Source organism: Phocoena sinus, chromosome 16 (genome assembly GCF_008692025.1).
Source record: "Phocoena sinus isolate mPhoSin1 chromosome 16, mPhoSin1.pri, whole genome shotgun sequence".
Lineage (NCBI taxonomy): Eukaryota > Metazoa > Chordata > Mammalia > Artiodactyla > Phocoenidae > Phocoena > Phocoena sinus.
In genome coordinates, this window is record NC_045778.1 from 19,407,382 (window position 1) to 19,434,362 (window position 26,981).

General features: G+C 37.6%; 1 protein-coding gene and 1 pseudogene across 1 annotated transcript in view; one reads left to right on the forward strand and one right to left on the reverse strand.

The window, feature by feature from the left end:
* The window catches only part of LOC116741886, a 73,166-nt pseudogene extending 71,558 nt beyond the window's left edge, over nucleotides 1-1,608 (forward strand).
* Nucleotides 1-26,981, reverse strand: part of CTNNA3 (catenin alpha 3) — a 1,597,197-nt gene that overhangs the window by 588,026 nt on the left and 982,190 nt on the right. Inside the window, exon 10 of the mRNA XM_032609210.1 lies at nucleotides 6,633-6,725. Within this exon, the coding sequence (XP_032465101.1) occupies nucleotides 6,633-6,725 (93 nt within the window). The remainder of the gene's footprint in view (nucleotides 1-6,632; nucleotides 6,726-26,981) is intronic.

A 26,981-nucleotide genomic window follows, 5' to 3' on the forward strand; every position in this document is an offset into this window, starting at 1 on the left:
TAAAATACCTAGAAATAAAAAATTTAACTAAGGAGGTAAAAGACCTGTACTAGGAAAACTATAAAACACTGATAAAAGAAATTGAAAAAGACACAAACAGATGGCTTTCTAATATCTTTATATATCAAGTTGATGGATTGAAAGAATTATTATTGATAAAATTACCATGTTACCCAAGGCAATCTACAGATTTAATGTAATCCCTATCAAAATACCAATGGCATTTTTCACAGAACTAGAACAAATAATTCTAAAATTTGTATGGAAACACAAAAGATCCTAAACAGCCAACATAATCTCGAGAAAGAAGAACAAAGCCAGAGGTATCACGCTGCTGATTTCAAACTATGCTATGAAGCACAGTAATCAAAACAGTATGCTACCTGCACAAAACAGACACACAGATCTGTGGAACATAAAAAGGAGACCAGAAAAATGAACACACACTTATATGGAAATTAATCTACAGCAAAGGAGGCAAGAATATAAAATGGGAAAAAGACAGCTTCTACAATAAATGGTTTTGGGAAAACTGGACAGCTACATGCAAAAGAATGAAACTGGACTATTTTCTCATACCATATACAAAAATAAATTCAAAAGGGATTAAGACTTAAATGTAAGACCTGAAAGCATAAAACTTCTAGGAAAAAACATAGGCAGGGACACTTCCCTGTCATGCCTCAGGGCACCACTGAGGCTTTCCCCTCTACATCACCACCTCTTCCCCACAGAAGTGAAGTGAGCACTTCCGGGTTCAGCAATAACCTGGAGCCGGTGTTAGGTTGGCCCTGCTGGGCCTTGTTCCGAAGCTCTGCCTTCACTTCGGCCTTTCTAGAAACCCAGATTTGCTCTTGGCCGTGCTGGACAGCGTCCCAGATGCGTGTGTGAGCCCCCCATGGCGGATACGGACTGAAGAGCCCCCAAGGGGCAGGCGAAGTGTAATTAATGATGGCCAATAAACGACATGGCAATGTGGCTTTCTCGCTTGTTCACAGTTTACGGCTCTGCTTTGTTCTGCCTCTTCTTGGGTTGCACGAAGCAGCAAGCTTTTACCAATGTGCTTTGCTGGCAAATGCTCTGACTAGTACTCTGAGGCTGCACCAAAGATTACCACACTTCCAGTTAAGCAGAGCATTCCTGGCCCACGCTTCGTCAGAGGACAGCTGCCACTACCTGTTCTATTCACTCATTTTTGTCAATTCCCTACCCTGTTACAATGAGTATTTTCCAAGTCTTGTTATTTTATTTGCTTCATGCTGCCACATACATGAAAAAGGTCCTTGATGCAAAGGGTTCAAATAGTTTACCTCTGCTGAGAGCTCTCTTGGATAAACTAAGCGCTAATCAACAGACTATTCTGAAATTCATTGCTTGTAATGAAATATTCTTGATGCCTACTACAGTTTTTATGCTTTTTAGTGGTCAATTAAGTTTGCTCCACCCTTTTATATGCTATATTCCTTACTCTTTGATACTCATCTCGAAGAATATCCATTGCTTTGTTTAATGAACCGAGGAGGAATTGTGGCTTGCTCACTGTTTGTGAGAAGATTTTGTCTCCAGAGCATTGCTTTAATAAGCAGACTGGCACCAACAGTTGCATAGTTTTAACATTCAGCTAAGTTATGTATAATATAAATGAGCATTGTTAGCTGCTGGTACTTCTGTTAGGGATGGTTAATTTCCAGATGTAAAAGTGACCTCAATGCAATTTACATAATTACATAAATGCATCTCAAAAGAAAAATATTCATTTTCCTGGCATGTTAAATCAATCTTTTAAACACCTGCTGAGAAACTTTATTGTAATGTGTTGTTAATAGTTAGGGAAGTTTGAATCTTGTGATAAATGTATCAAAAATTCTTCAGATGCTGCTGTGCCTTGATCATGAAGTACATTTATTTCTCTGGTAAAAATAGCTCTAAAGTTTGTTTTCATCTAATTGGTAAACCTGAATTTATATCTGGGCATGAGTTCACTGTGGTAATATTAACATGTAAATTCAGTATATTTTGAGACAGTATTCTTTTGCTATTCAGTAATTTTGGTCGACGATTTTAACAAAAACACTTCCCACTGTAATTTCAAATTGTTTCTAAATTGATTTTGTGCTGCTTTGTTAGGACAGATTTATTTTGGACGTACCATTATAATAGGAATTCTATATGTACCTTATACTATGACCTTCCAAAATTTTATTTTCATAATTACTTTTGTGGCTTTGAATATTTTTTTAAAAGGCCCAAATGAAAGCTTGTTAACCAACTGGGTAAATATTTGTGGTCACCTAAGCGTTTTACATCAGAGAGCAGTACAGTAGTCAGTCAGTTTTCCTTTCAGAGATCCATTGAGTAACACTTCTCAAACAGGAAATCGTTCTTTTAGAAATGTGGACACACAGGTTTTAGTATTATCATAGTTTACACAGTTACTTAGATCAGATTCTTGACTGCCACTTTTCTCGGTTTCTTAGGCTTGAATTGTCATAGACAGTTACAGCAGTTCAGATGCCTTTTGAAAGTAATGTAACTGAAGATTGAGCATATGACTAAACTTTGTATCTGTTCTGAATAATAATGAAGATTATACATACTTACCCATCATATCTGACTTAAAAGATTAAATAGAAAGGTTTATAGGAAAGGTTATTGGTTGGGAATGGAGCCAGAGGAGTTGTGGGGGAAATAGTGTGCGTTTCAATGGCGTAATGCACAGATACGTTTGGGGGGATTGGATGTATTATGCAACTGTGATTTGAGTTGTGTGATATGTTAAATACATTCAATTCAGCTTCCATTAACTCCTTTTTAAAATTCATTCTGATCTTTATTCATTGTTGCGTGACTGCAAATGTTTAAAACATTACAAAATGTTAACACAGAGTAATGTAATGGTTTTTGTAACCAGTTTCCTTCTATGTGCATGTAACTTGGATTTCTCAAATACACTTGGTGACTTATCAGTGACATCAGTGACATCAGTGACTTATCAGTGACATTTATTCAACTTTTTGATCTATAGAAATGTGATACCTACTTGATAGCTCAACTGTAACCAGCTAATTTTGTAATTTCGTAATATTTTATCTACTAAGTTAGAGAAGCCTCGTAATATACAGTTGATTGTGTGGGGGGCAGTCTTATTATCACTATGTATGTAATCTGATGGTTTTAAAAACTAAGTTTTCTAGAGCAATAAAGTAACTACAATGTTAAGTAAACAATAAAAAGAAACTCAGGCAGGATGCTCTTTGACATCGGTTTCAGCAATATTTTGGGGGGATAAATCTCCTTAGGAAAGGGAAACAAAAGCAAAAATAAACAAATGGGACTACATCAAACTTAAAAGCTTTTGCACAGTGAAGGAAACTGTCAACAAAATTAAAAGGCCTCATACTGAATGGGCGATATTTGCAAACAAAATATTCATTAAGGGGTTAAGATCGAAAATATACAAAGAGCTCATTCAACTCAACATCAAAAAAAGAAACAACCCAATTAAAAATGGGCAAAGAACCTGAATAGACATTCTTCCAAAGAAGATATACAGATGGCCAACAGGCACATGAAAAGATGCTCAATATCACTAATTATCAGGGAAATGTAAATTAAAACCACGAGCTGTCAACTTCACACCTGTCAGAATGCCTACTATAAAAAAGACAACAAATACCAAATGTTGGCAAGGATGTAGAGAAAAGGGAACCCTTATGCATTGTTTACAGGGATGTAAATTGGTGCAGTCACTATGGAAAGCAGTATGGAGATTACTCAAAAAAATTAAAAATAGAACTACCATATGACCCAGAAATTCCACTCCTTGCTTTTTTTATTCAAAGAAAACAAAAACACTAGTTTGAAAAGATATATGCATTGCAGTATTACGTACAATAGCAAAGATATTAAAGCAACCTATGTGCTCATCGATAAATGAATGGATAAAGAAGGTGCGGTAAACACACACACACATAAAGACACACAATGGAACATTACTCAGCCATAAAAAATAATTAAATCTTGCTATTTGTGACAACATGGAGAGACCTAGAGGGAATATGCTAAGTGAAATAAGTCAAACGGAGAAAGACAAATGCCATATGATTTCAGTTACATATGAAATCTAAAAAAACCCACAAATGGACAAACATAACAAAACAGAAACAAAGTTATAGATACCAAGAACAGAGGGGAGGGGATGGGGTGATGAGAGAACTAGGTGAGGGAGATTAAGAGGTACAAACTTCCACGTATAAAGTAAATGTCACAGGTATGAAATATACAGTGTGGGGAATTTGTCAGTCATGATATCATATGTTTATATGATGATAGGTGGTAATTAGACTTATGGCCATTTTGAAATATATGGAAATATTGAATCACTATGTTGTGCACAAGGAACTCATGTAGTGTTGTACATCAATTATACTTCAAAAACAAACAACCTCATAGAAAAAGAGACAATATTTGTGCTTTTCAGAGGTAGTAAGCAGAAAGAGTGGGAGTTGGATAAAAGTGGTAAAGTTACAAACTTCTAGTTATAAGAAAGTATGTACTAGGGGTGTAATGTATAACATGGTTAATATAATGAACACGGCTGTATGTTATGTATGAAAGTTGTTAAGAGGGCAAATCCCAAGAAAAATTTTTTTTTCTTTCTTATTTTGTATCTATATGAGATGATGGATGTTCACTAAACTTACTGTTGTAATCATTTTATGATGTATCTAAGTCAAATCATTATGCTGTATACCTTAAAATTATACAGTGCTGTATGTCAATTATATCTCAATAAAACTGGAAAAAGGTTCCATAATACTGTGGCAGGGATAAAGAAATGAGTCACTGGAATAGAATAGAGATCCCAGAAAATTGTATACTTTGGAACATATTTCAATTTATCTATCAATTTATATTTCATACAGAATAGGAGTAAAGAAACTATTCAGATTTGATATGTATGTATTATACATGTATAATGTATTAAATAAAACATGTATTGTATATATATGCATGCATTACTTATGTTATAGTTTATGCACATATGTATACAAATACATATAAAACAATGGAAACATTTAAAAAGTGTGTGTGTATGTGTGAAAAATGGTAACATTTCACATTAATTGGGAAAGGATCAACTATTTAATACATGACGGTTTCCCAATGGTTACCACTGTAAAAAAAAAAAAAAAAATCCCACTTCATTTAGACATAAAAATAAATTTCAGATGAAAAAAAGATCTAAAGGTTAAATAACAATAATTCAATCTTTTAAAAAGAAAATGTGGGAACTATATAACATTTTTGTTGCAAGAATTTCTTGACAAAGCACAAACCAACAAACCATGGCACTGGGTAGGTGCTCAAATATCTATTTAAGAAATTAAAAGATAGATCATATGTTCACATTAAAGTTCTAAAAATCTTTTATGATTAAAATATTGTTTTCAAAGTTAAAAGAAAAGCCATAGTCAACAGAAGACATTTTTAATAAACCTAAGCAATGCAATTTAAAAAAAAAAACAAACTAAAAATTGGCAAAGGGTTGAGGCAACTCAGAATTAGAAAACCAAGTGGTTAATAAATGTTTTAAAAAAATGTTTTCTTGAGTAATCAGAAAATTATAAATTGAAACCAATGAGATACATTGAATACTATCTGGATTCAAAAGACATTTCAAAAATGACAGCATCAAGTGTTATCCACCATGTGGAGAAATGAGAATTCGGACTCTTGAGGGGAGTGTAAGTGATTCTGCCACTTCAGAGACCTCACTGCAGAGTTCTGTTCCCTGTGGAACCTCACAGAAAACTGATATCAGTTATGAGATCTCAGGTGCAGGTCCTCAGACTGCATCTCTTCAGCCCATGTTCACTTGTTAATCAACATTAAGTCTAAGGAAGCACTCTCCCTTACTGTTTCCTCAATATTCTTAGAGACGGAGTCACCAGCAAGGCAAATCAAGAATTTAACACACACACTCTACTTTTAGTAAAATCAGAATCTAAGCAGATGTCCAGAGACTTGAAGTTTCTAATCATTATTATATTTCACATCCTTACAACATGTGTGGTTTTTATTATGAAGTAATTATCCATACTATTTATTGCTTATTCTAAGACAAGGAAGGTGTTTAAGATTGACTTCATGTGTATCCTGATTCATGGTTTCAAGACAACCCATCATCTAAAAATAATTCCCTAAAGAATGTATTGCTCTTCAGATTTTAAAAAATTCCTGAATTGCAGACAAGAAAATATTTGTTGGCTTTTTTCAAACTCATGCCTTCTTTTGATAAGAGGGAAAAAAACATTAATGTCTTATAATTTGAGGTTTCAAAATAAATAAGACTAAAAATAAATCAGATCTGTTAGACAAAACACTGCTTTGATTTCAAGCTATATCTTTCACAAAATTCTAATATGGTCTCTCATGATATGTTACAAGAACCAGGTGTTAAATAAAAAATGAGGTGCTTAGCAAACAACAAAGTATGACCTTAGGATGAGTCATTGTCTGTGTTTAAAACATATATTTAAAAATATTTCCATATGTATGAAAGTCTGAAGCATTACATATAATTTTTTATAGCTAGTTTATTGAAGGAGTCAGTAACTTAGTTAACATACCTGTGGACACAAGGTTTCCAGGTGATTGGCTGCAACTTTGACAATCTTAATTCCATCTTCACTTGTTGACATGGAACAAGCAAGATTTGCCACCTTAAATACAATATAAAACAATGGAAATTATCTCAGATTATGAAGGAAATGAAGAAACATTTGTCATCCTAGACAAGAGTATGTACATGTTCACTGAAAATCTCAATGACAACAGCATTTTCATAAATGTCACTGGTATCTGCTTTATGGAAGCATTCAGATAATCTATTGATATTAAATAACAACAAAGGGCCATGGAAAATCATTTAAAGCCAAAAGGAAGACTGGTGAGTGAATTAGTAAACCCTGTACAGTCTCTTGGTATCAACACCTAACCCATAATAAGATGCTAACTATTATGGTTTCCTATGGGACTGAAAAAAAAGTTTATGTATGGATTGAATGCTGATAGATTCTTGGAATCTTATATGATTGTGGTTTATTTTAAGTTTGTAATTGGTTTATTATTTCCCAGAGGTCTATTATGCATACTTAAGTTGCATTAAGCATGACTGTATCTTTATTCATGTTTTATTCAGCATCAAATATGCTGCAAAGCTGGACAAATACAAGATAATTGAATTCTTCTTCCTGTTCTTGATTTTCTACCACAACTTCGTAGGCACTATTTGACATTCGAGCAGTCAATTTGATTCAAGCCCTTAGTAATACCCATATTCTTTTATACATTATTGCTTTTTAAACTCACACTCTTTTCCAGGGAAACGGGTGCCCTTTTAAATAACCACATTCACATCCATTACCTAAGTCCAATGTTTACAAATAATTTCTTTATACCATGAACGAGTGATGAGAAAGATCATGGAATTCCTTTCTTTTCCTTTGAACCTCGCTCTTATTCAACATTTCCCTTGCTAACAGGTGAGTATTCATGTAGAGAGGCAATGTTTTCTCTAATCTACAAAATACGTTGCTGTCTTCATCACTGCAAACAGATTGCTTTTCTGACAATCACTTTCCAAATATCTCTGTTAGTTATTATATATTGTAGCACATGGCAAGTTTTACTGATCAAATCCAAAATGCCTTCAGTTGCAGAGAAACTGCACTTAAACTGCATGCAGTGGAAGCGAACAACAAACATATCCTTGGATGACTATTTGTAGAGTACCACAAACTGTTACTTACATGGATTTGCAGCCTTTTCTTTTTGTATAGCATTACTTTAAATATGTCAACAGTGAAACAAGTCCATGGTTTGCATTTACATATAATGAAATAGCAGCCATACATTATTTAACTGGGGAACGGCATTGTTCACTTTATTAATATACATGGAAATGGCTTACTTGAAAAGGTCTTTTGTTGGCTTGAAGGTCACAATGCCTCAACTTTCATATCTGACACATAATTAGCACATTTGTGAATTATCTGAAAAGGGCAGCAGTTTCTTTGCCCCTCTCCCCCACTCCCAAAGCCCCACTCACAGAAAGTAAAATTTAGCAGTCTAACTGATTTAGTATGTCTCATAATAATACGTACTGCACTTGCAGAAAATAGCTATCTGTAAATTTGAGCACTCTTTGTTTTAAGTAAAAATTTTAAATTATTGCCTCAATCTTTTGGTTAAATCAGATGAATGTTGGTTAATCCAAAGTTTAAAATCACAGAAAGGTACTCTATATAGGCACTCTTTTTTAAAAAAAAGTTATTTTATATCGGAGCATAGCTGATTAACAATGTTGTGTCAGCTGTACAGCAAAAGGATTCAGTTATATATGTATCTATTCTTTTCCAAATTCTTTTCCCATTTAGGTTATTACAGGATATTGAGCAGAGCTCCCTGTGCTATACAGTAGGTCCTTGTTGGTTACATATTTTAAATATAGTAGTGTGTACATGTCAATCCCAAACTCCCAATCTATCCCAAACAACCCAATCAAAAAAATGGGCAGAAGACCTAAATAGACATTTCTCCAAAGAAACAGACATACAGATGGCCAAGAGGCACATGAAAAGATGCTCAACATCACTAATTATTACAGAAATGCAAATCAAAACTACAATGAGATATCACCTCACACCAGTCAGAATGGCCATCATCAAAAAATCTACAAACAATAAATGCTGGAGAGGATGTTAAGAAAAGGGAACTCTCCTTCACTGTTGGTGGGAATGTAAATTGGTACAGCCACTATGGAGAACAGTATGGAGGTTCCTTAAGAAACTAAAAATAGAGCTACTATATGATCTAGCAATCCCACTCCTGGGCATATATCCAGAGAAAACCATAATCCAAAAGCATACATGCACCCAATGTTCACTGCAGAGCTATTTATAACATTCAAGACATGGAAGCAACTTAAATATCCATCAACAGAGGAATGGATAAAGAAGATGTGGTACATATACACAATGGAATATTACTCAGCCATTAAAAATGAAATAATGTCATTTGCAGCAATATGGATGGACCTGAAGATTATCATACTAAGTGAAGTCAGACAGAGAAAGACAAACATCATATGATATTGCTTATATGCGGAATCTAAAAAAAATGATACAAATGAACTTATTTACAAAACAGACTCACAGACCAGGAGGAAGGTTACCAGGAGGAAGGGTGGGGACACTCTTTTACTTTATTTTTAATGTTTCATCTTTACCTTTTTTCCCTTTTAAAAACACATTCTTCTTCTGGACATTTTCTGGTCTCCATGTTTATCGTAGCCAATTCAGTGACTAATGTTAACATAAAAATCATCCTAAACACAAAGCTTCTGTTTATATTAGAAGACTTAAGTCTTACAAAACTCTCAATTGAAAATTCAGAAACCTCAAAGTTTTCTACTCAATTAATCATTATATTAACACTCTTTCTGTCTTCCTTTATTCAGACATACCCAAACTTCTTACCAGAACTGTTCTATGTCAGGTAAACTTTCTAGATAATCAAGTACTATTTCCAGATTAAGGCCTGTGGAGTTTTAGTGATATTTTATACAAACAAATTGAATTTATAGGATAGCTAGTATTCTGCGACCAAATAGAGAAAGTTATGTGATAAAAATCGCTTTACATTTCTAATTTGAGTGATTTGTGACATATTTTCTAAGTCACATGAATGTGTAAATGAAAGCCAAATTTTTTCTAACAATATTCCTAAGTTCTGCGTGGCTCTTTAGGCAGTGAGATATGTTCCCCAGCATAGCATGAAGGCAACTCCCTATTGGTCAAAGAAAACAGCATGCAAACAAAATATTTTATAAAACAGTTTGAGATATTTGGACACCTGACAGCTTTTATACATTTAACTTTGACAGTGTTTCAAAAGTCTGTGTAAAGTTTCATTATTCAAGAGATCCTTGTGAAAAATTTTTGCCCACTAAGGAAAACTGTTCACAGAGAGGTTTTGGATACAAATAGATCTGGGTTTTAACTCAATTCCCACAATTAATAAAATTTCTGACCATGGGCAAAACATCTCTGAGATCATTCTGTCACCTATAAAATGGGTATGATAGTATCAATCTCACTGGAGTACTTTGAGGATTAAATGAGATAGTTTGTGAAGATAGCCTGATACCAGGTAGCCCTGACCGTGTATCAATTTCCTTCCAGCTTATCTCCCTTCTATTAATGGGGGGTGGGAAAGAACACTCACTTTCTCAGGAGGTTTTATAGAATTAAAACTTTAGGAGTCTAAAGAAATTTGACAAAATGTCTAATCAAAGAGCCACAAATTCAAATGTTTACAGCACTCATGCAGGGAATACAAACATAGCGTCTAGATATAACAGTGGTTAGGGTGCATGGTGGTGCCCCAGGCAAATGGGAGTGTGTATGCCCTGCCTAAAGGCATAAGGCCTCATTAAAACGAGCTGAAATACAAGGAAAAACTCAATTCCTTAACCAAGCTAACAGTCTGTTGACTTACTTTAGTTCATAGTTCACCAATTTGTGACCTCTGATCCTCTATTGTATAAATAGGAAAACAAAGTCAGAGAAAAGAGACATACTCAAACTATCCAAGGACAGGGAGACTATTAATCAAGGCTATGTGTGTGCTATTTATGCCATCCTGAATTAAAGCAATGAAAAGTTTCCTGCATTGAAATGACCGACCAGACTTTTTATTGCTATTGTGCTATATCCTTAGCCAAGACCAAGAAAATCAGAGCCTAAATTATCCTAAATAAATGACACCAAGCACACTCAGGTAAATTCACAAGTTTATTAGAAAGACAAGGCCAGGGCTTCCCTGGTGGCGCAGTGGTTGAGAGTCCGCCTGCTGATGCAGGGACACGGGTTCGTGCCCCGGTCCGGGAGGATCCCACATGCTGCGGAGCGGCTGGGCCCGTGAGCCATGGCCGCTGAGCCTGCGCGTCCGGAGCCTGTGCTCTGCAGCGGGAGAGGCCACAACAGTGAGAGGCCCACTTACCGCAAAAAAAAAAAAAGACAAGGCCAGGACACAACGTTCTTTCATTTTTACAAAAGATTAAGCTATATCACTAAAATAATTGCTGATACTCTAATAATTGCAAAAGTCAAATTTTAAAAATATTTCAGACAGGGACATGTTTTCATGTTACTCAGAGGGGAGTGATTTTTTAACATCAGCACCTCACTTGTGAGCCTCTTTCCATCTCACCAGTCCTTGTGCCCTCTAAGATGTATATCTCATTCTAAATGCTTTAAACTTGAATTTACTGCCCTTTCAGGTCTATTAAAAAAAAAGTTGTAGACAAAAAAGCCTGACCAGACAATTCTTGAACTAATTCACATTTATTACCATCTTGTTGGTGTTTGTTCTCCTCTTCCTGGTTCCTAGTTCAGTTTCTGTATACCAATTTTGAATGTCCCTGCCATATTTTCTATTTGCTGGACTTTTCCCCCTTCACCTGGCATAGAACATGGTACCTCTCACTCCCTGACCCATGTTCTGAAGTAAGAAATTCCCTGCTCTGGAACCTGGCTTCATAAAACCCTGCCAGCTAGGCCAGTTCCATCAAGGTCAGGGAGTTGGCCATATTTGACCCCCTCACCACCAATGACTCACTAATGGCAGTATCAAGGAAAGCTATAAAAAAGATATTTGGAGAATGGGAGTATTTTCAATGACCTTTAAATCAGTCTACCATGCTATAAGCTTAATTCTGCTGTTTATCATTACTCTGTTCTGAGCTGATAAAGAGATTGAATTTTAAAAGTACTGAATACCAGAGCATGCTATATTTTAACATTCTAACATCAAGTGTTATTTGAAATCTCAGGTGCACTAGTTGTCCTCTCAAGTCATTTTAGACAACTGAAATGGTACCGTTGCTAGGAACAAGCTCACTATTTGGACAGCTGCTCATTATACATCACTCATTCTGTCACTAAGGAGCTCTCACACAGATATTTACCTGCGACATGATTTCTCAGGAACATGAAGCCAACTTTGATGTTTGGTGAGATTTCCATTTTTGCATATTCATTGTTTATATATAGTTCACATAGTTAATTGTAATATCATGTCACTGTGTATCTTAGCTCTCAAGGGGGAAGAAAGGTAACTGTCTCATTTTCATTCATTTTCCTCTCTGGCAGATGGTCATGCAACTCCTGTGTAAACACTTTCAGAGACAGAATTTACTGTTTTGCAGGGCAGCCTATTCCCGTTGCAGGGTAGCCCAAAGTTACACAAGTTAAGAAGTTCTTCCTTATAATGAGGTGAAATATTTCTCTCAACAACTTTCTCACAGTGGTTATAGAATCTAAAATGTCAAATATCTTCAATAATAGAAATAAGGTTGGGCTCATAGAAAATCTTCATTAGTAGTCCTCAACTTGTGGGTTAAGTTAGATGGTGAGCATAATAGAATCACCAGTATAGCTATTAAAAGAAAAGTCCAGGTTCCTCTGCCAAGATACTCTGACATATTAAGTATGTCTATGGGTGGACATTAGCAGAGGTATAAAATAGGTTTAATTCAACTGTTAAAAGTTCCCCAGGTGATTCTGATATACCACCGTCCACACACATACATACAACACACAGAAACATATTTAGACTTTGGGTTGATTTTCATTTGTTTGGATAGACACTCCTTCCTGAAAATTAATGTAAAGGGGTGAAAATCTACAAGAAGTATGAACTAAATATATATAGAAGAGGCTAGGAGTCATAGAAAAGGCTTCACAAATTAGAGACAAGAAATAATAACCTATAATACCACCTGAGAAACAGGGCTTAGTCTATTAGGGCTGCTATAACAAAAGTAAATACACTGGGTAGCTTACAAACAACAGAATTTATTTCTCGCAGTGCTAGAGGCTGGGGAGCCTAGAATCAAGGTGCTGGCAGACTCAGTGTCTGGTGAGTACCAGCTTTCTGATTCATAGAATAAACCCTCTAGCTGTAACCTCACATGGCAGAAGAGGTGAGGGATCTCTCTGGGGCTTCTTTTAATAAGGGCACTAATCACTTATATGAGGGTTCTTCCCTCATTACCCAATCACCTTCAAAAGGTTCTACCTCCCAATACTATCACCTTGGGTGTTAGGATTTCAACATATGAATTTTGGGGGACACAAACATTTAGTCTATAACAAATAGAGAAAAGTTTAAAAATCAAAATACTCAGGAAAGAAGAAAATCAAGTGTAGGAGAAATCTCTGGCCTTCTCCTCAGTATCCATTCCTTTTTCTGTCAATAACACTCTGATTTCCCTTTGGAGAACTACTGTCTCCTCCTCTAACCCAGTGGTGTGAAATCTTGGTATGACAGTTAATCAAAGCTCCTAGTAGTCCAACCCTGGCCCTGGTGTGGGCATATCCATCACTTCCTGCATGGAGTCCTGGAGCAGTTCCTGTTCCTACCCAATCTCAGCCCTCTTCTCTCAGTTTGCCTGTATTTACGTGCACTACCTTGTATCTTCAAATGAAGTCTCTTCTGTTTTCTACTTAAGTAACCCAAATTCATACTATCTTGCATGCAACTATAACTGAATGTAGTACTGAACCAGAAATTTACACACCGCTTATGCACTAATTTCAGATGGTTACTCTCAGCAAAGTCAAAGGCTGGCAATGCAGAACCATAATCATTTCAGTGGAAGGCACTTTCTAGTCGAATGTCTGCCTCTGGATTTAGGCAACCTGGATACCCTAGTATCAGGGGTAAATGCAGAGAAGGAGATGTTCATTTCAGTTCCTGCACATATAGATAAAAGTGTTTTTACCTGTCTTGTTTTGAATATCTAATCCCTAGATATCTATTAGAACATTTTACAGACCAGGTAAAAAAGGACATCTAATTCTTGAAGAAAATAATTTAGCAATTGTGTTTATCCTTTTGTAAGCTGTTTATTATATCTAAAAGCCATCCTTTCATGTGCTTTTTTTTTTTACATCTTTATTAGAGTATAATTGCTTTACAATGGTGTGTTAGTTTCTGCTTTATAACAAAGTGAATCAGTTATACATATACATATGTTCCCATATCTCTTCCCTCTTGTGTCTCCCTCCCTCCCACCCTCCCTGTCCCACCCCTCCAGGTGGTCACAAAGCACCGAGCTGATCTCCCTGTGCTATGCGGCTGCTTCCCACTAGCTATCTACCTTACATTTGGTAGTGTATATATGTCCATGCCTCTCTCTCACTTTGTCACGTGCTCTTTTTTTTTTTTTTTTTTTTTTTTGCAGTACGCGGGCCTCTCACTGTTGTGGCCTCTCCCGTTGCGGAGCACAGGCTCCGGACGCGCAGGCCCAGCGGCCATGGCTCACGGGCCCAGCCGCTCCACGGCATGTGGGATCTTCCCGGACCGGGGCACGAACCCGTGTCCCCTGCATCGGCAGGCGGACTCTCAACCACTGCGCCACAAGGGAAGCCCTGTCATGTGCTCTTTTAAATTCATACCTATACATTAAGGCCTGGATCAAATAACATCTCCTCCACAAACCCTTCTCAGACACCCAGAATCATAATTCATACTCTCACAAGTATAGCACCTACTTTATTCTTCCTAGACTCACTTATGTATTTTTCAGATACTAAACTGCTAGAAGGTAAAGACAATTATGTATTCTTTTTTAAAAAAAATTTTATCAGCCAAAGTATCCTAAAAACAGAATTTAGTCTATGTAAATAAATTAAAAAATAGTTTATCTTTGTTCACCTGGAAATTGAATTATCATGAATAGATATCTTCTATTGTGTCTTAATAAATGCAATGAATGTATATCTTAGAGGGCTTAGCACAACTTAATTGGAAACCATGTCCTTCCTCAGCCCCTTCCTCATCAAAAAAAAAGTTTCTAATTATCTATTACATGAGTATAAAGGTTAGTATCATTATTTTAAGTTATGGAGGAAAATACTTGAGGGAAGAAAGCCCTTGAGTCATTAAACTTAATTGCCTTGAGCTGATTTCAGTCTGACTGTTTGTATATTGGGAAAGTCAAAATCTGACAAATCTGTAGCAAAGATACAAATAAACACTTGAAGTAAGGATACAGAAACAGTAGCTAAAACAAGTTCTTTATTTGTGACCTGGCATTTACAAAAGATTGGACTGCTTTCTGAATTTAGAAAAGAATAAAGATTCACAAAAGCTTGTGAAGAAGGAAAAGAGAGGAAGGGTCTACAGTGGATATTAATTAGGAAGTTGCTAGCTTATCAATAGCAATTGGATGTGTGTGAGTAGGGAGTAAATATTCTTAGAAGAGTACCTAAGATACCAATATTTATTAGGCAGATAGAAGAAGATAAACCTATGATGAGTCTCGGAAAAAGTGGCCAGAGATAGAGAAGGTTACCCACAATACTCTGATGTCACAGAGGATAGAAGAAGAGAAGTTTCCAGAAGGTGGTTTCAACCATCAAATAATAAGAAGTCGGGCTTCCCTGGTGGCGCAGTGGTTGGGAGTCCGCCTGCCGATGCAGGGGACACGGGTTCGCGCCCTGGTCCGGTAGGATCCCACATGCCGCGGAGCGGCTGGGCCCGTGAGCCATGGCCGCTGGGCCTGCGCGTCCGGAGCCTGTGCTCCGCAACGGGAGAGGCCACAACAGTGAGAGGCCCGCGTACAGCCAAAAAAAAAAAAATTAAAAAAAAAAAAAATAATAAGAAGTCAAGTAAGTAACTCCTGAAATTATTCACTGATTCAGCCACACAGAGGGCCATTGATGGTTGAGGCAGAATGATAATGGTCAGACTAGTGTAGTGTGGACAGAGGACAGTGTAGGTGGTGAGGTAGCCCCACGTGTCTTGTGACACGAAGCAGAGAGCTAGAGGCTGCCTAGACAATACTCACTCCCATTCCCTCATCAATCCATTTGTTTTGATTTCCTCTCTCAAAACATCTCCTGAACCATCTACTTTTCTTGCTCCCCACCCTAGTCAAGTTTACTGTCAGTTTTATTTTTTCATTCAGACTTAGCTTTGATTCTCAGCCGCTGTGCCTTCTCTACAATATGTTCACCACACTGCAGCTGAAGATTTTTTTCAAATGCAAATTTGATTCCCCCATCATCATCTCCCATTCCCACTCCACATTCCCTTCCCTACAAGGTCCTCTATAGACTGGTCCAAGACTCATCACCCATAGTTCTTCTTCTCTCTTTACTTCAGCTATGTCAACCTATTTTCAACTATCCATGCTTCCTTCTGCCACAGAACATTTGCACATGCTGTTTTCTTTAGCCTGGGATGTGCTCCTCCTCCTTCATTGCCACATTTACACCACTTAGACATAGTTAACTGCAGGTCTCTGCTCCCAAGTGAATTTTTAGAAAGTTTTTCACCAATACTGCATCCCCTACCCACCACTGAGACCTCTCTAACCAAGTCAGGTTTCTCCTTCAGAGCCTGATTCTCGATTTGTAATTATACGTTTACTGAAAAGATTATTTGATTAGTGACCATTTCTTCTGCTTTATAAGAGCAGGGCCCTTACTTGTTCATCGCTGGACCCTCAGTTTCTAGTACCTGATATATGGTAGCCAAACAATAGTCCTTCAGTGGATGAATAAATGCATGAGTGCATGGATTAGTATGCGTACGAATGTATCATCCCCAAAGAGAGGATGAAAAATTGAGTTTAGAGGGAGGAGGCAGCAGCAGAAATTCAGGACAAGCGAGAAAGGGAAATGAAATTTCCCTCTGAAATTCATTTGCAATATTCCACAAAGGCTTAGACAGTTGGACCTCAAAGAAAAGTAACACACTTTTCTTCTAGCCTGGTCATTGTACTTAACAAAGCTTGGGAGGCAGCTTCTTTCGAGTTTTAGTTTCACTTAAGATATCAAATTGGGAACAACTGATTAGCTCCCAATTTAGCTTTTAATTTATTTATTTTTAATCAAGCAAAATAACTCTTCAAAGGACCCAGGCTGGCTGCCAAATGCTGGTGAGTAAGGCAGATGGAAAGAGGCACGAACAAACCCAGGAGCAAACCCAGGAGCTTTAGTATCTCCAGCAGAACCTAATGTAACACATGCTTTGTTTCCAGGTAAGCCTAGCTCAGAGCACCGGGACTTAATGTGAGAAGTGTAGAAGGGGGTCTGTGATCTCAGTGTTGGCGTCCAAGTGACCTCTGGCTAAGCAAGCCAGTTCTTCTGTTCCTCCTGGTCAGACAATGCTGCTGCGCTGCCCCTTGCAGTAACAAGAAATGACCATGAATTATGAGTTTTGTAGAATATTTAACTAATAGAATTGTGTTATAAAAGTGCATAGCAAGGTGCAGGTAAACAGTTTCATCAAGTAACAAATATTGATTACGCACCTATGATGTGGGCTAGGAACTGCCGGAGAACTCAAAGACAACACAAGCAAATCTCAAGAAACATAACCTATTTCAGGGGACACATGAAAGAGAGAATAAAACTGTAGTTTCTAAGTAGGATAGGAAGCTTGAGGTAGGTGAACCTCTTAGTGGTGACGGTAGTCAGGCTGTTTCATGGAAACAAACTATTGCCAAGGAACTTAATATCCTCTAAGACTTTGCATCTCCAATTGCCTCCCAAATGTTATCAATCTTAAATCACACAATCCTGTCTCTGATATTAGTTTTGCTAATGTAACCATTTACTTCTCTGTCTTTGGTTATCCATCTATAAGATGAGCAAGTTAATTATTTGACTTCTAAGCCCCCTTCCATTTAAATGATCACATTTTACTGATTGTGTAACTTGATAACAAAATTAGACAGAAAGTAGGCAGGGGGCAGAACTATCAGGCAATTTTGTTTTTAGTTTAAACATCACATTTCTAAATAAAATATTAGCAAATTAACTCTAACTATGTAATTAAAGACTAATAATACAGCAAAACAATGCAGTTTCTCCTAGGAATAAAACAGTGGCTTGTGATTGGGAAATACTACCAATGAAATTCCTTGTTTTACTATATTTTAACAGATTTTAGAAAAGCATTTGATAAAGTTTTACGCATATTCTTATTTTTTTTTTTTTTTTTTTTTTTTTTTTTTTGCGGTACGAGGGCCTCTCACTGTTGTGGCCTCTCCCGTTGTGGAGCACAGGCTCCGGATGTGCAGGCTCAGCGGCCATGGCTCACGGGCCCAGCCACTCCGCAGCATGTGGGATCTTCCCGGACCGGGGCACGAACCCGCGTCCCCTGAATCGGCAGGCGGACTCTCAACCACTGCACCACCAGGGAAGCCCCATATTCTTATTAATACAAAACAAAGCTCAACTAAAACAGAACAAAAACAAACAAAAGTCTTAGTGAGCTATGAATAGAATAAATTATTCTTAACCTGAGACAGGTCAAATTACAGAAAATTAAAGAAAATTATAGAATACTGCTCAAAAGTCAAGATTAGGGCTTCCCTGACACTTAATCATGACACTTACTGCAAAATCTGAGGATCCAGAATCAATTACAAATAGGGTTTCCAGAAAATACAGATAAAACGTTTAAGGGCTATTAGGTAGAAAATAGCTTGGGTTGTTTCATAACTGTTTTATTTAAAATGATTCACAAATATGATTGCTAATTCACAATAGGAAGACCAGACATTGGTTTTCCCTCATGTTGTCTTTAATATAATGGCAAATATCAAATGAATCAAAGCCCACTGCCAAAGAGAAAATCAGACCACCCAAAAGTGATTTTAATAACGAATAAAAATTCAATTTGTTTGGAATGTTAATGGCATTCCACGCATGGGGTATGTGTGTATGTGTGTTTGTGTGTGTCTGTGTGCGTGTCTGTGTCTGTGTGCAACAGATATGAGGTGATGATTCTTGTGATTAAGGGATCATAACAGTCCTACATTTCTTTTCCTTTTCTTATCTTAACCTTGCTCTCCAGCTCAACTCAAATTTGCATGTGAACTTCTTGTTCCTCTCCAATGACTCATTAAAGATGAAAATATTCATTTGTCTAAGTGGACATATGTCAATGTTATTCTAAAAAACAGTCATTAGTATGCTGTGTCAGGATGTGTCATCACAAAAGAAACAAATGAGATGAAAACACACCCACACACGCACGCACGCACAGGACTTAAGGTTTGGCTGTTAGAGTATTGCTTCTAATAAATTATCTGAAGTATATGTTACATAGCTCAAATTGAGGACTGCAATGTATACTGCTCTAGAAGTCCCATTTTACCAAACACATTTCTCATCTTTTATTTTGGAACAATATATAACTGTATATGAATATACATACACCATAATGATATGCAATGTAAATTATAAGGGTAAAACCAACTAGACAGTTTTCTCAAGGTACCTCTCTAAATTAAGCTATTATTCACCTCAGAATCACAACCCAAAGGATAAAAGTATGTGCCACCTGCCAAGTTAATGTAATATAATAAACAGCATCAAATAAAATCTATTTAACTACCAAAAAGACAAAACAAATCTAAACTATAAATTAAAAACAAGATCACGTATCGTTTCCTGAACTAGTGATATACTTTGTTGTCTCCCGAAAATTAAGTACAAAGTGAAGCATGCAGGTCTAATAAGTCCTTATTAATAGGATCAGTGTGTAAAGGGCACATGTCAAAAAATACTCTAATCGACCTTCATTATCACTGAAATTGACATCAAACTTCAAGGCAGTTTTATAGCCAGTGACCTGACCTCTTAAGTGGCAGAAAGAGAACTGATTTTTTTAAAGACAGACAGAATATGCTATAGCCAATATAAAGTTTTTCAGTTAGTTTAATTCTGAACCAACTTTTTTTGTATATATCACCCTATTCAAATGCCATCATGGAAAAAGAAGTTGTCACACACTGCAAAGTTAATTGAATTGTATAAACTTCAAGGATATGTCAAGACTATCTGATTTCCAGACAAATCAAGACATCCCCACCCAGATGCATTATGCCCTGCTTTCTTGAAAGAAGGGGTCTCTTAGCAGAGTGACACTTGGTAATCAATTGTCCGACAGCACTGCCTTCAGGGGATTGATAGTTTATTGAGAAAAGAGTTAAACAGTAAAGCATAATGACTCTGGTAGAATTACAGAATGTTATGGAAACGAGAAGGGCTTCTAGTTCGCCTGGGGAGAGGGGCAGGTGAGAAGTGACACCTTCCAGGAAGAAAGCAGTGTGGGCAAATGCAGGGAGGTGGATGCTGCGTGAAGAATCTGCAACACTCACAGAGGTCCAGTGTGCTGGAGGGAGGGTGGGAAGGGCACATACCTCTACTCTGTGACTCCCCAGTCTCTCTGTAATTCATGGCTTTCTCATTTGCTAGCTCCCAGTGGACTAGAGTTCCCTATGGCAGAAACCTTCTCTTGGAGGTCTCCTGAGTCCCTAGTGCCTTTGTGGTGTGTGGCATTCTCTGCTCTTGGATGTCCTTCATGATGCTCTGCCCCAGCGTGCTCACAGTTGAACTCACCCACTTCTAATCCTACGCCACAACCTGGCCCTCTGCTCGGTCTCCTATCTCAGGAACCAGTTTCCACATCCACCCAGTTCCTGAGCCAGAAGCCTGGGGTATCATTCTGGACTCCCCTCTCACTTATTTTGGAAGATATCAAAACAATAACCTGTGCAACTATTTTTTTTTTTTTTGTCTTGCAGGCATCTGTTTAAGATTAAATTCTAACTTTGAGAGACACAGGCAAACAAGCTTTAAAATTACGAGAATTATATAAACCCGGAGAAAGACTCTTATCTCTCAGCATAAATGGCCCATAGTGAATCAGACAAATCAAAAGAACATGTAGTGTATGTGAGAGAGTGTGTGTTTACAGAGAAGTGAGAGTGGGGTAAGCATGTTTGTGTTTGTGTGTATGAGTATGAAGTTCCCAGCAAAATATGCAAATGTATACTGGTGTTAAATACTATGATTTCTATGTCCCCTCATCCTTGGGTTCCCTGAATCTTTGAGGGCTCCTTGAACGGGTTCTGGATTTAAATCACAAGATAAATAGTGGGGTTAGCTAAATAATGTGATATAATACAAAAAGAAAATCAAAGATTTATGCCCCTATAAATTTGACAAAGATATGAGTTATAATATGTTTGATCTCAACTACCCCTTAAGTTTCCAATAGGTCTAGAATGGAGGAGGGAGACAGGAGGAGAAAGAAACGTTATTTTACTAACCTTCCTTAGCTGGAGCAAACCAATATGTTATTTCTATCTGCACAAGATTAAATTGTGAAATCCTTGACAACAGAAATCATCTTACCTCTCTTTGTTGTTCTAAGACTTCGCAAGGAATGTTACTCATAAAACTCCTATCAAATTGGCTAAATTCAAGCCAACATTGCAAATAAAATATTTTTCACATCATCTTCGCTACAAAGTTCATGATTGACCTGTTTATAGAGGGCTAACGACAACATTCAAAGAACAGAAGATGGGGACAAATAGTTTCCAAGGTTCAAGAAATGAAAGATTTAGATATAAATACAGAAAACAAGATATTACATGAGTAAAAAACTAATTGCTGATGGTCTTCAGAGTAAGTAAATAATGCAATGAAGCCTTAAAAAACGTAGTTGGATTATTTTAAAGAATCTTAAAGAAAGATAGTTTCAGGACTTCCCCGCAGGTCCAGTGGTTAAGTCTCTGTGCTTCCACTGAAGGGGGTGTGAGTTGGATCCCTGGCCAGGGAACTAAGATCCCCCATGCAGTGTGGCATGGCAAAAAAATAAAATTTAAGAAAAATAAGAAGGCTTCCCTGGTGGCACAGTGGTTGAGAGTCCGCCTGCCGATGCAGGGGACATGGGTTCGTGCCCTGGTCCGGGAAGATCCCACATGCTGTGGAGTGGCTGGGCCTGTGAGCCATGGCCGCTAAGCCTGCATGTCTGGAGCCTGTGCTCCGCAACGGGAGAGGCCACAACAGTGAGAGGCCCGCGTACTGCAAAAAACAAAAACAAAAACAAAAAAACAATAGTTTCTATATAACAAACAAACAATTTTTTAAACTACAAATATGACTACCTTGTCAAAAGGTACATGTTAATAGAAAACATAAAAATTTTGATAAATCTCAGTACTGGAAGATCTCTGGATAATAAAAATCAGAAATTTCCGGATAAAATTTAAAATTCTCTTTAATAACTAGTGAATGGTCTAATGAAAACTAATGTTATTCCAAAAACCTAAAGTTAAATTTTGTTATTGTTACAAACATAGAAATGGAATAGTTCCTATGTATTTAGTTGTTTTCAATGTTCATATCAAGCAATATGAAGCCTGAATCAAATTCAAGAAAGTGGTGCTTCACCTAAGGTAACTGTGTGCACATCAGCCACACGGCTCCACATGGCTGCACAGGCCAGGCCGGATCCTCACCAGCACTGCTTCAAGGTCTCGAATCAGAGCCATGGGATTGGAGGGCATTTTGCAACATCTAGTCCATCTCTTGACCCTGCTTCAAGAAGCTGGCTTGCTTGTACTGCATCTGGAGCCTTTCAAAATGTTGTCAGTTTCAGCCTCTGAAGGAAGAAACCCCACCATGTTCTGCCTTTGCCCAGTGTGGGCAGTTTTGTTTCAGAGATCAGGAGACAGGTTGCTTCCTGTCCTAGCTCTTAGGGCAGAGGGTGGGCTTTCTTGCCTATGAGATGGTCACCTTAATGACGGCCTCTCTCATGGGACTGAAAGGAGGGTACAAAGCCCTGAATGCTTAGTAGCCAGAAACAGAGAATGCCCAATAAAAGCTCCGTCCATTCTTTTGCTGCTACTTCACCTTCAGCCTCAGACTACTGTGGATTCATCCTGCCTTAGGCTGCCAGGCTTCGGAAAGCACATCCACACCTTGTATCTCTCTCCTGCTGGTTAATTAACACTAATGGGCAGCTGTCCTCGCTTCATAAAGCCACAGCCATCACTAATTACGTTGTCTGTCCAGGCGCAGTGTCTCTCTTCCTTCTAGCAGCCTCCCCTTGGGACCCTTACTTCTCATTATCATCTCCACCAGCGGAGGAACAAGACAAGACTGTCAACTGCACCACTTCCTACATTTCCAAGAAAAAACTTCCATCTAAGTCATGCCATTACAGGCTTCCTCAGCAGGGGTTTTTAGCTAATAGCAAAATCCTTCCTGTGATCTTTGTCCATAATTTCTTCCTAAACGGTGAATTATATAATTAAGAACTAGGGGTTCCCTGGTGGTGCAGTGGTTGGGAGTCTGCCTGTCGATGCAGGGGACACGGGTTCGTGCCCCGGTCCGGGAAGATCCCACATGCAGCGGAGCAGCCGGGCCCGTGAGCCATGGCCGCTGAGCCTGTGCGTCCGGAGCCTGTGCTCCACAACGGGAGAGGCCACAACAGTGAGAGGCCTGCGTACCGCAAAAAAAAAAAAAAGAAAAAAGAACTAGAAATCGTTTCTGCAAATGACTTACTTTTAAACTTGCTTTTCAGACATCTCTAAGAGTCATTGGTAACTCAGTGCAATTCTTTATCTCCTCCTTTCCAGTACATTCTATTCAACCTATTTATTTCACATGGATGCAGGATTTCTCCTTTCTTCCTTCAGCAATGGACCTCAGAATCTATTGCTCTTTCTTTCCCCATAAGTAGACTAATGCCAGTCCCTGCTATCTCCCTCCATTCACCTTCCACACCTAGTCCCCTTTTTCCAATGCCACCCTATCATCTTCCCTTTTCTTAAACTAAACTGTGACATCACAGCTGGTACCAATCTCCAGGTGCCACAGTTGAGCTACTTTATTGATTTCTGGACTCCTATCATTTTTTTTCTTTCTCTTTTTTTTCTAACTCCTATGCTCTCTACACGTCTTCCCCCTCTCACCAATTCTTCTATCTTCCAGATTCTAAGATTGCTTCACACTTTCCCTCATTCTACTCTATGACTTGACCATCTCTCTGGTAAATGAAGCATAATATATAAGCCATGTGGAGTCTTCTCTCTTTGTACTTTAAAAATATATTTATCTGCTTTCCCTTTTAGTGAATCATTCATTTCCTGTTGTTTTGCTAATAGAGTTTGTGAGTTAGGGGTTAGTTCTACATCTGTGTTTAGTAAACTGGGTAGAATACTTTGTCATAATGCAGCAAGTGTACCACACTTACTGCATCAGTCTTTTGGGAGCAATGAAATCCTGAGGGGCAAGACTCAAATGCTGTGGTAGATTAGTTAAACCACAGAAAAAGTAACTAATTGTAATTGCTTATATAGTTTAATATTATGAGGTACACTGAGTGTTTCAGCTAGTTTTGAAAAAACTCTTTTATTATTTCAAGACTTGCATCCTAGTGACAGTGGCCATTTTTTAAGTAGGTCCAGTAAAGTAATCAGATTTACCTACACTCTGTTAATAGGTACAGATGAAATGGAGGATGCTCTAATAAAAATATGAAGCAATCTGATTTGAAAAGAAGACATGGCAGTATGGATACTGGGATCCAGAGACTGAACTCTCTCTGCTATTATCTTGTGTTTTACTTACAACATCTGCCATGCAGATGACTAACCTCAAAGGTCTCATTATCCACCTGATGTAATGTCCTACATTAAGTTAGTGGCAACACATCATACCTCTTAGAGAATTACTCAATAATAAAAATTCAAATCCTTCTAACTCTCCACTCTTTCAAAATCTGCAGCAAAAAATTAATTTTGAAGCATCTATTTAGAATTCACTGTGCATATACTGGCTTGGAGGTTCATAATTGTTTAAAAAGATATAATCTGGAACAAGAATCATTCTAATACTGTGTGCCACTTAATGGTTAAATAAGTACATGTGTGAAAGAAACAAGTGACCCTAATAAATTTTACCCAGTCAAATATTCTACTTCATATATGTCACCTTTAATTCATCACTGTGATCATATAAAACTTCTGGATAATTCAAAGAAAGACTTCTTTTCTATAACACCTGTCACACTATGAATGAACCCTTTGCATATATATATATATATATATATATATATATATATATATTTATTTATATATACAACACATACATATAAAGTGTCACAATTTAATGACTTTAAAATGACTGTGTGCTTAGTATAAACTATTTGGGAAACGCAGTTAAATACAGAAGAATAAACACACACTGTCAGTGTGAATAAGTTGGCTCACTCAGTGCCTACTCTCAACTCCTCTTTGCTTTTGCCTTTCTACCACTCCTAGTGCATAGTGTGGACCTCTAGCCAGATCCCCTCATCAGAATGGATGCACTTATCTTCCAGCTGCAGGGAATATCTGTTATTGATCATCCAAAGCTTAGTCCCGCACTAGGAACAGCCCTTGATTGTAGGAAACTACCTTTCCCAAGGCAATGCCCCTTCCCAGCAGGCATTCACAGTTAATAACAGCATGAACCAGATACAAAGTTCAGCCCCTTTGCCTCAATTTGTGACAATTCCCAAGAGTCATCTGAGTTCCAGGACTCCCAACAGATCAGGTGAGATCTCAGTTGCAACTACATTGTAATCTAGCTTCTCTATCTAGTCTTGCCTTCCTCCCTTCCTTATAGGTTTATCTCCAAAAATAACACCTCGATAAACTTTCTGAATGCAATGTTCTGTATCACAGTCTATTTCCAGGGAACCTAATTAAGAAAACCAAAATACTTAGAAAAGAAAACACTTTTTCTCTCTCCCTTGTTGTTCGGCTTGGCCATGTGCCAATGAGATTAGGCACAGTTTCTCAGGGAATAATTGTTTTTTCCTCCATTTATAACCAAGGTTCACCAGGAAACGTTTCTTTGACATTTTCCCTTTTGTCTTCCTCCCACCCTGGATACAGAGAAGATAACAGCAGGGCTGCAATATCAAAGCTAACACAGCAGGCATCCGAAAAGACCCCAGATGTTTGAAAACATCACTGAGTAAATGAACTTATGCCAGCAATCATCAACTCCTAAGCTTTTGGATAAGTGGGGAAGAAAACCCTCTTTTGAAAATTCGTTGTTACTTGCAGCCAAATGCAACTCCTAAATGTTACAGTTACAAAGGAATCACTCTATCTAGAAATAGATGTATGTGTGTAGTCAAGTGTTATTTATAACAACAAAGAAATGGAACAGTTTTGTACATGCTAAATTTTGGCCCATCCTTAGGAATGAAAATTATAGTCATTAAAGTAATTCCTTTGAGGACTGATTTAGTGTTGTTGAGAATTACTCTTGATGCCATATTAAGTGTAAAGATATAAATCCCGGGGCTTCCCTGATGGTGCAGAGGTTTAAGAATCCACCTGCCATTGCAGGGGACACAGGTTAGAGCCCTGGTCCAGGAAGATCCCACATGCCGCGGAACAACTAAGCCCATGCACCAAAACTACTGAGCCTGTACTCTAGAGCCTGTACTCCGCAACAAGAGAAGCCACTGCCAAGAGAAGCCCGCGCACGGCAACAAAGAGTAGCCCCCGCTCACCACAACTGGAGAAAGCCCACGTGCAGCAGCAAAGACCCAACTCAGCCAAAAATAAATAAATAAATTTATATATTAAAAAAAAGATGTAAATCCCATTACATATATACACCTATATGTTTGATGAAGTCACCAACCGTGTGGAGATTCTTTATGGAAAAACAAATTTGCCTGCCGTGACACACTGTATTTTCTAAAGATGGCCAAACTAATACATATCTTGTCTCACATGCTTTTCTAAAAATGAGTCTATCATTCTTTGTATGGAGGGGTGGGGTCTATGATCCCTCACCTTGAATCTCAGTAAGGGCTTGTGACTGCTTCTGACCCACAGAAAACAAAAAAGACAATAAATGATTGTTGTTGTTTAAAGTCACTACGTTTGGGGATGATTTGTTATGCACCACTCGATAACAAGAATATCTGTAGATTATCTTAGTTGTTGTCTGATCTCTCAAAACAGATTTTTTTTTAAACTTGAAAACTGCAGAGAAGTTTATAGCTTTACTTGAAACATATTTAATATG